General features: G+C 34.3%; 1 protein-coding gene across 5 annotated transcripts in view; it reads left to right on the forward strand.

Moving 5' to 3' along the window:
• Positions 1–13177, forward strand: part of LOC128938026 (sodium channel protein type 1 subunit alpha) — an 88733-nt gene that overhangs the window by 53283 nt on the left and 22273 nt on the right. For all 5 annotated transcript variants that reach the window (XM_054277969.1, XM_054277972.1, XM_054277968.1 and 2 more), the window contains exons 17-21: positions 162–644; positions 3430–3547; positions 4982–5136; positions 7692–7865; positions 9653–9775. In XM_054277969.1, coding sequence (XP_054133944.1) covers positions 162–644; positions 3430–3547; positions 4982–5136; positions 7692–7865; positions 9653–9775 — 1053 coding nt within the window. The remainder of the gene's footprint in view (positions 1–161; positions 645–3429; positions 3548–4981; positions 5137–7691; positions 7866–9652; positions 9776–13177) is intronic.

Genomic DNA, 13177 nt, shown 5'->3' on the forward strand with positions numbered 1-13177 from the left:
GGTTTTTATGGAGAAGAGAAAAATTTTTGATGGTACTCTTTTGGTTATGATGAGTTATTGGGATTTTAGTCTTTGATGTCAATAATAGGACTTTTTAAAATAAAATAAATGTCATTTTTAAAAATAAAGTCTATAACATCTTTTTTTAAATCTTTCTGCAGGTACTGAACCTATTTTTGGCCTTGCTCTTGAGCTCATTTAGTGCAGACAACCTTGCTGTGACAGATGATGATAATGAAATGAACAATCTCCAGATTGCTGTGGCAAGAATGCAGAAAGGCATAGATTATGTGAAGAGAAAAGCACGAGAATTCATCCAAAAAGCCTTTGTTAAAAAACAGAAAGCTTTAGATGAAATCAAGCCACTTGAAGATTTAAACAACAAAAATAGCTGTATTTCTAACCATACAACCGTGGAACTAAGCAAGGACCATGACTATATTAAAGATGCAAATGGAACCACCAGTGGTATAGGCACAGGCAGCAGTGTGGAAAAATACATAATTGATGAGAGTGATTACATGTCATTCATAAACAACCCAAGCCTCACTGTGACAGTGCCCATTGCTGTGGGTGAATCCGACTTTGAAAATCTAAACACAGAAGAATTTAGTAGTGAATCAGACCTGGAAGAAAGCAAAGAGGTATTTAGATATTTTTTGCATTCTCTCTGATCTTTTGAGTGTCTTTGCTATGTGGAATTTTGTTTGATTAGGGTTTTTTTTACTTCTCATAAGCCAGTGCATTCCATTCTTAATCATTTATCTTGACATTTCTTTGTAGATAGGCATAAATGAGTGTATAAGGAGGACTTCATTCTTGATGAACAGAAGTGTGAGAAAGAGTTAAAAAATCAAAGCTTTCTAGAGGGGATAAGAGGCCATGTAATGGAAGACTGAACTAATCCATAAAAACCATGCATGGTCTACATGGTAGTTATAACAACTTGTAGGGGACAGTGCCTTTGCCCCAGTGTTATTCCACCAGAAATTTTTGTTTGCCTTCTGTGAAAAGGGTCCCATGAGGAGTGTGATACATCTTCTCTCTGCCCCTTGAAAAAGCATACATAAAACAGAAAACGTATAAAGAGTTTATGTAACTCCATTAGACATATGAATTCTTTTTTTAAACTGTCAGCTCTTCTACACCTAGATTCCCATAAAAAGAAGTCTTAACCATAGACTCTCCCATATACTTCAAATTCACTTGGTTGTTAAAATTGAAAAGTACCAACAGATGAAAACATCTACTGTTGCTAAAGGAATGCTAAAGCAGACTATTGATATAAAGCCTTTTTGAGAACTGTAATTTTAAAAAGCATATTAAAGCTATAACTGTTCCATTACATAACTTTTTGTATGTGGCTATTTTAGCAAAATAATTTAAATTGATTCGATGACAGAATTTGCAAAACAGCTACACCCTCAATGACTTATTTTGTTGCCATTTTAGTCAAATTAGAAAATTGCCTTTTCAGACACTTAACAACAATAATTTTCTCGCTTGAGAAACCTCAGCCTTAACCAGGTAGTTCCCATTTTGGTTGCAATGCAATTTGTTTTTACAGAATAGCTCATCATTCTGTCCCACTGCTGTATTGCTACCAGTGCTTCAGACACCAAATTTTAGGGTAGCTGAATTTTTTATCACTATCCTTTCAGTGTGTGTAAGAGCCGTCTAGTGCTCTCAGCAAAAACTTGGTGTTAAGCTAAGTGCAATTTTTGGATCTTCCTTCAAGAAAGGAGACGTGTACAAAACAACCTCTCCCCACAGCAACTTATTTCAGAGACAGTGTTGTTCCTGCTTCCTAATTAATATCTGCAGCATTAATAATTATTTCCTGTTAAATATTAGCTAAAATGTCTATAATTAATTTGACTTATGCTTATGAACCACTGCTACAATAAAGGTTCTTAAAATTTCTTTCAGCACATTATGATCCACCCCCAGCATGAAGAATTTCAAAATAAAACATTTAAAAAAGATCCTTTAGAATAAAAGAATGACATATCATCTGCTCTCCACAACTGCCTTCATGCTGTCCAGTCTTCCAACCCATCACAGCGCAGACAGTCAAATAGAAAGATACCAGCTGGTTTATGACTGATCAGGGGAGAATTGATCCTGTTTAGACACAAACTCAGTTTAGGAAAGCTTAGGAAAACTCTCTGCTGATGTGCTGCTACCTGTAGGAATAGAGTTACCTTTTATCCCATTGAAACTGTGACACTTCTGATTTATTGCTACCACTACTTTAATAATTGTTAGTGTTTGGAGGGTTTTTGTCCTCAGTAGCCAAAGGGCTGCTGCCACCCAGCACTGATGAACCTGGGCAGAGGCTGTAGCGAGGTGGGGGTCAGGCTCTTTCCCCAAATAAGAAGACCAGGATAAGGAAATGGCCTCAATTTGCACTAGGGGAGGTTTAGATTGGATTTTGGGGAAAATTTCTCCCCTGACAGGACTGTCAAGCACTGAAATAGGCTGCCCAAGGAAGTGGCTGAATTGTCATACCTGAAGGCATTTAAAAGATGTGGCACCTGGGGACATGGTTTATCAGTAGTCTTGGCAGTGCTGAGTTTATAGTTCGACTCAGTGACCTGTATTGCTGTTGTTTCATTATTTTGTTTAGCCATACATGTTTAAGTATATTTCCTTCACAATTTTGCCCAAGTTTTAGCCACAATGCCAAAGACACAGATTGCAACCAGGTTCCAGCTGAACAGTACATGGTTACAAGTTTTTGGGTTTTTAGGATAAGAATTAGCTTAAGTGCATTCTTTTTTCCCCCTTTTTTTAAAAATTTGATTTCCAACCTATGCCTCAGTCTCTTTATGTCATCATGTTGTTGAAAATTTGTTGATAAAACACAGTCTGAATTTTTTATGGGCTTAAACTACCTCAGCCTTATTGTATACGGATTCTGCCTCACTCTGAGCTGGACTTTCAGCAATTTTAATCTGGATTTACTAACCCCTGAAGTATGGCCTTCTCTGCTTTTTCTCCTCATTCCTTTGAGCTCCCACCTCATTTATGTAGTTATTTTTAGCCTCTTACCTGATTTTCAGTAGACACTACAAATTCCTGTATATTTTTTAAAGCTTCATTATTTCTATGTAGGTCAAGAGATCATTATGACTTGGCTTGTTGTGGTCATAAATCTTCTCAGATTTAGCATCACCCATATTTTTCAGTTTAAAGCACAATTCTATTTGAAGTCTGATCTGTTACTGATACACCTTCTATTTAATAGATTGATACACTACAGGAGGAAAATCAGACTGTATAAATTTCTCAGATGTTTGTCAACAATTAACTTAATTTGCATTCTAGAACATTCAAAAGCATTGTCTAATTTACGTATTCCAGAATCATATAGTATTTGCCTTTAAATTATTTACTGTTCATTTGTGATGCTTCTTTCCTTTACAGAAGTTAAATTCATCTAGTTCATCTGAAGGCAGCACAGTTGATATTGGACTTCCTGCAGAAGAACAACCAGAAGCTGAACCTGAGGAAGCCCAGGAGCCAGAGGCCTGCTTCACAGAAGGTATCTAGGAGAAAAACAGTAGTAATAATTATTAATAGAATTACAGAACTATTTCTATGTAAGTTAAGTATTAAGATTTATTAATCATATTTCCCTTTTGTTAGTGTGTTAATCCCTGCTCTGATTATTAGCAGTAGTACTTTTACTCCATAATATAGTACATGGAAACTGATACCACAATTATGCTATGTATTGGATAAACAGTTAAGAAAACATTTTATTCGAAATGTATCTCAATTTGTAAAATAAGAAAAAATATGGTATTGAAAGTTTTGTTTAGTATGATAGTGTACTTTCAGAGTTTAGTAACAGTAAACACACTTTAAAAATATTCTTCATAGATATCTAAGTGCTTTATAAAGTATACATTACTACAATAGCTTTTTAATGATAACTGAAAACTCCACCTAGATGGTTTTGTGGAAAATGCTAAATGAATCTTCTAAAAATTGGCAAAAGGAGAAGGAAGAGCCTTGTATGCCACCTGGAAAAATAACAGTCTAACCTGGTGGACTCCTTCATCTTTCATTCTTCCTTCTAGTGGCCCACAATTCAATAAAACCCTAATCTGGTCATAAATGTTTTTCCAATGGCATTTCCTTGGGAGAGCCCTTATGGATGTGTGCATGTGAAGGAGGTGGAGAAAGAAATATTTTTTAAAATAGTAATATAAGGATAAAAATGCCATTTCTGGTATCAGTAAACAAAAGTTAGATTTATGCATTGGAGAATAAATGCTATTGTCAGGTTGGATTACTTCTGGACATGATATCACATCATTCTTTAGAAATTTACATTGAACTTGTAAGAGGTAGTACTGTAAAAGTCGAGGATTTGTCATGGAAAATACCATTATTTATTACTAGTATTTTTGTACATAAAATTCAGCAGCTAAATCATAAAATGTAAAATAAATTAGGGGCACAAGATAGGAGAAATTAGCTAGTACTGAAAAGCTCAGAACTCAGACAAGAGGCTTAGAATTTTTCATGCAATGAATGCAACATTGTCTGAATTGAGTATCCTGAACAAAAGAAGGTACAGTTTAATATCATTAGCCCATGTCTTACTGCATCAACCTACCTGACATTTGGATGAGTTTGTATATTTTGACTCTTATTTTGTATTTTGTAATTTGGCTTTGTGTTTGATGGACTTTTATTTTTTTGTGTGCACTGTATTGATCACTTCTTGATAAATGAGAAATGCATTCTTCTCACTTGTTCATTTAATTGACAATTCAAATAGTCTCAATGTTTTTTGGTTTTTCCTTTGAGGAAAAAGAAGGTTATCTAGGTGAAAATCTATTAGTTTTTTACTAAATAACACAGTAAAGATAGCATTGTATCATTAACAGAATACATAACCAAAATTAATGCAACCCAACAAAATCTCTCCTTTATTTCCTCTCTCATTACATACAATGTTCTAAAGGCTGTGTAAGAAGGTTCAAGTGCTGTCAAGTAAGTATAGAAGAAGGGAGAGGAAAGCAGTGGTGGAACCTTAGAAAAACCTGCTTCAGGATTGTTGAACACAACTGGTTTGAGACTTTCATTGTCTTTATGATTCTCCTCAGTAGTGGAGCTCTGGTAAGTAAAACATGGATGGAATGTTTTCATGTTGTCGGAAAACTCCTTAAAATTGTCTCTTCTAACACTGCTTTAACTTAACACATTTCCATGCCTTCAAATAGTAGGACTAAATTTTATTCAGGTCTTGAGAAAAAGAGCAAAAACAGTCTCTTCTTAACAACATGTAGAAAAAGGAACAGACATCAGTGATTAGAGAGAGCCTAACTCCATTGCTAGAAGTGGCAGTGGTATGCCTCAGGCAGAGAGAAACCACATGAGAAGAAAAGAACATGTAAACTTTGTTATTTGAGTGTGCTCCCTCCTTTCTCTGCTGTTTACTGCTGTAGCTCAGGGAAAAGGACTGTCACTGTTGAGTGTTTGGAACTATAATGGCATAAACAGTTCAAAACACCTTGCAAGGACCAGAGCTGGCTTATCTAGTCCTATAAATGCTGTGTGCTTGAACAGTAAAAAAAGATAAGACTGCGTGGGGTTTTTTGATTCCTTTTTAAGAATAAGAGTTGATTATTTAGACTTACAATTCAGCTTCTCCTGACTCATATTATGTAGACTGAAGGGACATCTGCAAAAACATGAATTTGCTGTAACAATCATGCAAGGGCAGAATAAAGGGAAGCCAACCATAAGAAAAATCTGTAATAATAAATTAAATAAACCCTAACAATAATATGTCTTTTAAAAAATACAAAATAATGACGAAGAATAAAGAAATTATAGATGAATTTTTAAATTAAAGGGAGCCTGTATAAATACACCAAGGTGATGTTTCTTAGGCAAACTATTTGCTGTAAGATAATGCAGAGCATATCTAGCATCTACCGTGACAGTTTTAATTACTCTTTGGCAAATTACTTATCTTCCTACATAATAAACAAAATTGTGTGTGAAAATTGTATTATAAGTTCATTAGACTACTGCCAGCACTTTAAAATACTGTTAATACTGTTAGCAGTTTATGATAATATCTATCACTAGTTTCAGCTACATCTCTAATAATTATTCTGCTTTTGTTTGGAATAATATTGACACAACCATCAGAAAAACAACTTTTATGCAATGCCATGTGACGCCTTCCCTGTCATATAAAATCCTTCAAGTAACAAAAAAAGATCAAGTTTACACCATTGAATTTTGGTCCATAAAACTAAGTGGAGAAAATCTTCAGTGACAAGAAATTTACATGAGAAAAGTAGTGGAAGGAGATCTGAAAAAGGTGAATTTCTATAACTGTATTTAGAGGAAGTTTGAGAAAAGATCCCACAATGTTAGTACCTTGTGCTTGTGAGCCTAAGGTGAGTCATGCAAAGAACCTTCATTTTGTGCAAACGTTTCAAAGACCATGGATTAGCCCAGGACTCTGGAGATGTGAGACTCTGCTCTCCCTTTAAAGTCCTTTGTGGCAGTGAAGAGATGTCTTTGTACCCACCAGCTCTGCATCCCATATTCACCCCAAGGCCATGCTCCAGACAGGTGTCACTGTCACCAGGGGCAGGAAATGCAGCAGGCAGGGCAGGGAGCAGACATCTCCCTGCCTCTGGCATCCCCCACCCGCACACAGGAAATCACAAGTGCTGACTTGCCAGTTTTAGTCAGTACAGGAGTGTCAGGTTCCACAGTGCCTGATGCAAGCAACCAGAATTACACAGACCTTAGCTTGATGTCTGATATACAAACACCAATTATTTGAACTGATAGATGTCAAGTGGTTCAAAAGCAGGCTGAGTAAAAATGAATGTTAATATAAAAAAATATCCAAATCTTTGCAAGATAGCAGATCATTCCAGTTCTTTCAGCTTGATAAAATCAGTCAGTCTTCATAAGAAATAATATCAGAATTGAAATTTGAAAGCAATTAAAGGGAAAAAAAATTATGAAAAGCAGGAGCTATTTGTTTTTTCAATTGCCTAAAAATGAGAACAAAAATAGTGTAAATAACATTGCAAGGAGCTCAGAAATGTTATGTATTTAATAAAATGTGAATAATAAAGAAGGTAATTGATTTAAGAGAGATATTTTTTTTAAGAAAGGAAGAACTTACTTGAAGATTTATAAATTAAAATGTTCAGGAAGCCAGAGGACTTAAAAAACAAAAGGTAACTTGTATTGTCATTGTCCTCCAAATTTTACAGCTAAGGCCCTGGATTTTGTAGTTGAGTCTACCTACATACAAGCCAAATGATTTCATATAATTCAGTTCAGGCACAACACTTGGCAGAATCAATTCTATTTGTCAATATGCAATATGAGCTGAGAAGAATAATTCACTATCAGCAATAAATAAATAAACACATTTTAAAAAATCTCTGACCAGTGTAGTGGTTGCTGTGTAATATCTGCTTCTTCCTCCTGAGAGCTGAAAAATATATTTCCATAGGGAAAAACCAGATATATTCTGAGTTACCAGAAAAAGAAGCATTAGATAAAAATGACATATCCTTGCCATTTCTTGAATATTATTGCCATTTTTTGTTGCCTTTTTGGTTTGTTGTGCTACAACCTGAAGCATGTGCAGTAACAAAAAATAACATATCTTTGAATGTTTATACTCACAGGCTTTTGAAGACATATATATTGAACAACGTAAAACTATCAAGACCATGCTGGAATATGCTGACAAGGTCTTCACTTACATCTTCATTCTGGAAATGCTGCTGAAGTGGGTGGCCTATGGCTACCAAACATATTTTACTAATGCCTGGTGCTGGCTGGACTTCCTGATTGTCGATGTACGTAGTGCATTTCCTAGTGACACTTTTTTATTTATCTGGTAATTTTTAAACTTTCTCTGCAGCCATAATATCTATTAATGCCAATTAGTTTACTTTTCAATTTGAAAAGTAAGGTAGCTGGAAAAATTCCATGTTTCTCTATCTTTCACTTCATGCTTGCAGCACTGCCTTGCTATGTTAAGAGAGACTGGAATCCTCTTGCTGAACAGAAGGACCTTGCATGGAGCCCCCAGGCAGCTGGGGGCTATATCCCAACACTGCTGTTGAAAGAGATCATCCTGCCTTGGAGCATCAGAACAATTAATTTTCTTCAGTTTGGTTTTTTTTTAGTTTTTTTTTAATGGGTGTTTACAATATTTTTGATTTGTGTACGTTGTAGTTTAAATATATTGAGGATTCAGCTCCACATATACAGCTACAGATAGCCATGTTTCATACAAAGAAAGTGTCCTCTCTCAGAAAACACTTTGCTTTTTAGTAATGAAATTCTCAAAATGGGTACCTAAGTGGTGCCTCCAATAAAAAAGCTTTAAAAGGCATGCAAACAGAAGCAGCTGTTCATTTTTTAAACTAATTTTCTCTTATATTCGACCTTATTTAAATCATACTATCCCAAACAGCCGTCTTGTGAATGTGAAAATGTTAATACATCCTGTGAAGGTATAGTATATATTAAAGTGTCTGAATTAGTTCATGATAAATGCTGGACTTACACATGTGGGTATTTTCTTTAATTTTCCTTTAGATTAAGGCAACTTGAAAGTTTTCAGTAATACAATGAATGTGCTGGAAAAAAGAAATTGAGATTTCAAAAGAACCAAGTTTTGTGGTTGCTAGAGCTGCTGAAAAGTTCAGAAAAGCTATTAACTTCTAAAAGCTAAAAAATGCACATATAATACTTGTTTTTAAATATGAGCACAGTCCTAGAATTCTCTTTACCTGATGCATTGTTCTTTATAATGAAAGAATATATGAGAACATTATGCTGGTTTTGGCCCAATAAATAGTTAAGAAATTAGAACAGCATAATGAGGGAACATTTAGGGGAAATGGGAAACAAACAGAAAGTAATATTTTGGACAGGAGCCATAGCAAATGTGGAGAATGTGGTATTTTGCACTGAGGTAATGTAGGGACATGGAATATTTAAAGGCCTGTCAAATTCTTCCACCAATGGAACCGTCCTTCTAAGGTCGTAGAAACAGCATATTCCAGGTTAATTTCAGCTTGTAAAGCTCATAATTTCAGCAGTCAGGCAAAAGGATTTGTCAGTATAACTGCCTATAACAAAAATAGTCCTTTTTACCAATTTTTAGAGGAGCAATGTTGTTCTGTGATCCACATGTAGTTCAATATAAACTCCAATCACTTCCTTTTCAGTTACAAGCAATCAAATGGCATTATCAACCACAATTACTGCTTCCAACAGTACTGTAAAACAAAGAAAAAATAAGACCAATACCTAAATTGGTAAAAAAGAGAGATTAATATAATTCAGGTTTTGTGATTTTAAATGTCTTCAGATCAGTAGCAAAGGATGAAATTCAGAAGGACTAATGTTTCCAGATTTTAGTTATCTTATGATATTTTTGTTTGTTTATTTATTCACCTTTCATATTGCTTCTTTCTTCTTCTTCTTCTTCTTTAACTTGAAAGACTCCCTATTCCTGAAGAAAGTGATCCAAAATTAGACTCTTCTAATGAAGTGTATATCTCACATCTATGGTATGTAAAGTAGTGATAATAATAATAATAATAATTTTTACTTTCCTGTTTTCATATAGGTCTCTTTGGTTAGCTTAACAGCAAATGCATTGGGTTACTCTGAACTTGGTGCCATTAAGTCCCTTAGGACACTAAGAGCTTTGAGACCTCTAAGAGCTTTGTCACGATTTGAAGGCATGAGGGTAAGAACACGTGAAAGTGTCTGAAACTATGCATGCATCTAAAGAATACATGCATGCACAACAAGGAATGACAAGTCCATGCAGAGAGGCTGCACTATCTTTTATTGCATATCTTTTACTAACAGATAAGCAAAAAGCTTCATCCATTCACCTAAATCCATATGCAGTTATCACATAGAACTTATATTCATTAAGGTTACTTTACTTTCTAGCCAATCTCAGGAGTTTTTCATATGAGTCTTTGAAATTGCCAACTATGACCTCTCTTAGCAGAGTGCTAATAATAAATAAAACGTAACACAATTGTATTGATTTATTTACTGATAGATAAATCAAAATATTTATACAGGAATCATTAGCATTAGTTAAAAAAGATATTTTCTCCTAGAAATTGAACTTCTTCATTTTTCATTATATTCTATTAACTCCCTTTAATCTAACCCCATTGAATTTCATCAGATGATACTACAGATACATTCATATCTACTAGTGGTTTAAATCTATTTCTGAGTTTGGCTGACTTAAAAAGCAAATCAAGTTATTTGATTCCTCTATGAAGTTATTCTTTTTGTCAGGTAAATGCTTCTTTTTTTTCAACTAATCGCTATTCAATATTCAATACAATGTATATAAAGTTATTTCTTGTTACTCTGAGTAATTTAGAGGCCCTGCTTATTATTCATCTCACTCAAGAAGGCATTTTGACTTATTTTTTCATTTGTTTATACCTTCTGTTCCTTAAAGCCACTGAATACAAACTAACTCTATATGCATGTCAATGAAATATGCTTTAAGAGAATGCTTTTTCCTGCGTCATGGAAACATAAGAGGAAACAATGCAAAATCTTTAGAAAAAAAAATCTAAGTTTAATGAAGTAAAACTGAGGCTTCAAATTCTTTTCCTGAAATTGTATTCAGCAGACTACCTATCTGCACTTCAGAATGCAGCAGAAAATACATTGCTAAGCAATGATTACTGAATTAATAAACTTCAGCTTCATGCAGCAAATTGACTTTTAACAGTTTTCTCCTTATATGAAACTCATGAAGTGATATTCAGCAGGGTAAGAGCTGGTCAAGTACCACAGAATATGCAACTATTTGATTTAGCCATTTTCTCTCTGTCTTTCTTTGTACATACTGTTCATGAACATTCAGATAAATGTATGTGGTTTTGTGCAGAGAAATGTTGGGAAACTGCTGTCAGCTTTATGTTTTTAATGATGTTCTGGTCAGCTGCAGGAGGACTGGGAGACCAGTTCAGATAATATGCAGGGAGGAAAAAAAATGCAGCTATTAAAATGGCATTGGAAGAAAAGACCATTTCTAAAAAGATGTTAAAATTAATTGCCAAATGTTTTATTCATTTTTCTGTGTCTTTACATGATTGCCTTAGTAAATTTTCCACTTACAAGATTTAGGATATTCATGCATAAAGAAGCTGTTATTGAGGTACCTGTTATTTGAATTCTATTTACTGCTTTCCCCTACTGCTTGCTGAATAACTATGAAACTCTGCCAGGAGCCCAATCATATGATAGAATTTCAGCTACACAACATGAATAATTCATGAGCAATTTACTGGTTAGGAATCACAGAGAAGCTTGGAGAAGCAAATAGGCTTCAGCTCTGTCCTCCAATATTAATGACAGTCAATGAAGTGCCTGATTCCAGTCACTTAGCAGATTTGACTGGCCAAATATATAGAGGCCTTATGGTAACTACTTGCACTTCTGAAATAGTGGGGTTTTTTTCCAAAACACTTGGCAAGCATTCCAAACAGCTCACTGACAGTTGTTGGCATTACTTTATGAATGACTCACGAACAGTAAAAAGATTCAAATGATAAATAATTGACCAGCTCATAAGACTATAGTCAAATTGAAGTCTTCTCAGAAACCAAGTTACTTTCATAGGAGTTCATAAAAAGAGATTCTTTTTCTGTCTGCAGAAAGTAAAGATAAAGCAGCCCTCTTGGATTTCTGATGTTACTCATACCTACACTGAGCTGTGATAAAACAGAGTTTTTATTCAGCATGTATTTAAATTTTAATGTTTACCCATGTTCAAAACTGTGCAAATTTTGCATTGCAAATGTAAAATATCTGAAGTATTCCACAAGAGGCTGTGGACATAAGAAACTCTGCATCATTTTGTAAAACAATTTGCCAAGTACTCAACTAATTTAATTCAATCAAAGTTTCTCTTAAATAAGTTTTTCATTCTGATAAATTGGAGAAGTGCAGCATTTTATACAGTCAGTATATACTAATGATTATTCTGTTATGCCTAAATATGAAACACACTTCAGATTTTAAGTGACATTCTTAGAAGTCTTCAGCTATACTCTTTAGTTACAATTAATTTTATAATTGTGCTATTTCATAATTATCTTTCCAAAGTGAATATAAGATAACATGAATCACTTGCAGCAAAATAGGGTACAGGCAGTCCATAGCTTGTGCTTGCCTTAAGCACAGAAGTGAATTTTGCCATATTAAAGGCATTTAGAATATCTGCTGAATTTTGTATAGAATACTAAATAGTATAGTATAGTATAGTATAGTATAGTACACTGAATTTTGAGAAATTTTAGTACTTTCTGTATTTAATCTCAAAACCAACTCCACCCAGATGCTGGAAGGCAAAGTAAAGGATTGCTTTAATTTAATTTAAATTTCTGTCTTAGGGTTTATATTCTCATCTCAATTAGTGTATGTACTAAGCGGAAGTAGCTGCAAACTGAGATTTGAATATACCCATTGCTTTTTGTTTAGCTTTTTAGTACTTGCAGTATAATGCTTTGCGCTAGTTCTGAATTGGTATGCTACTTGAAAATGTAGAATATGGAGTACATTTGCTTTGCTGAGTTAGAGAATTAAGTGACAATAAAGCATGCATTTGTGTCTAACTTCACAAAATAAAGCATGTCATGCCGTGCTTGATTTATTAGAGAAATAGTAGAAGGCAGCAAACAATCTGAAATCCACTTGCACTTTCAGTTTTGCATGCCTTATGCATATTTCTGGCTGATGGCTTTAAACATTTACTGTATTTCAAATTTCCAGTCCAATTTCATAACTTTTAAAATCTAAATTAGAGTATTTGATATCTTAAATCTCCTCTAAAATTCAATGGCTATTCCTTAGATTCCTTTACCAGGAAAGTGGCAATGAGGCATTTTCAAGAGTACTCAAAACTTCATTAGTATGAAAGAAACATTTCTCATATAATTGAGTTATAAAACATAGCATCAAGTGTCTGTCATTACAGATTCACAACTAATAACAGGCTATATATTTCTATTTCATATAGGATACGTTTCAGCTTGGATGGGGTGGACCACTGGTTCCTCCCCTTACCTCTCTTGTGGGTACAGTATTTCCCCCTTTTCTACCCTTA

Source organism: Melozone crissalis, unplaced genomic scaffold, assembly GCF_028551555.1.
Source record: "Melozone crissalis strain CALT ecotype California unplaced genomic scaffold, PUWL_Pcris_2 ptg000023l_1, whole genome shotgun sequence".
Classification (NCBI taxonomy): domain Eukaryota; kingdom Metazoa; phylum Chordata; class Aves; order Passeriformes; family Passerellidae; genus Melozone; species Melozone crissalis.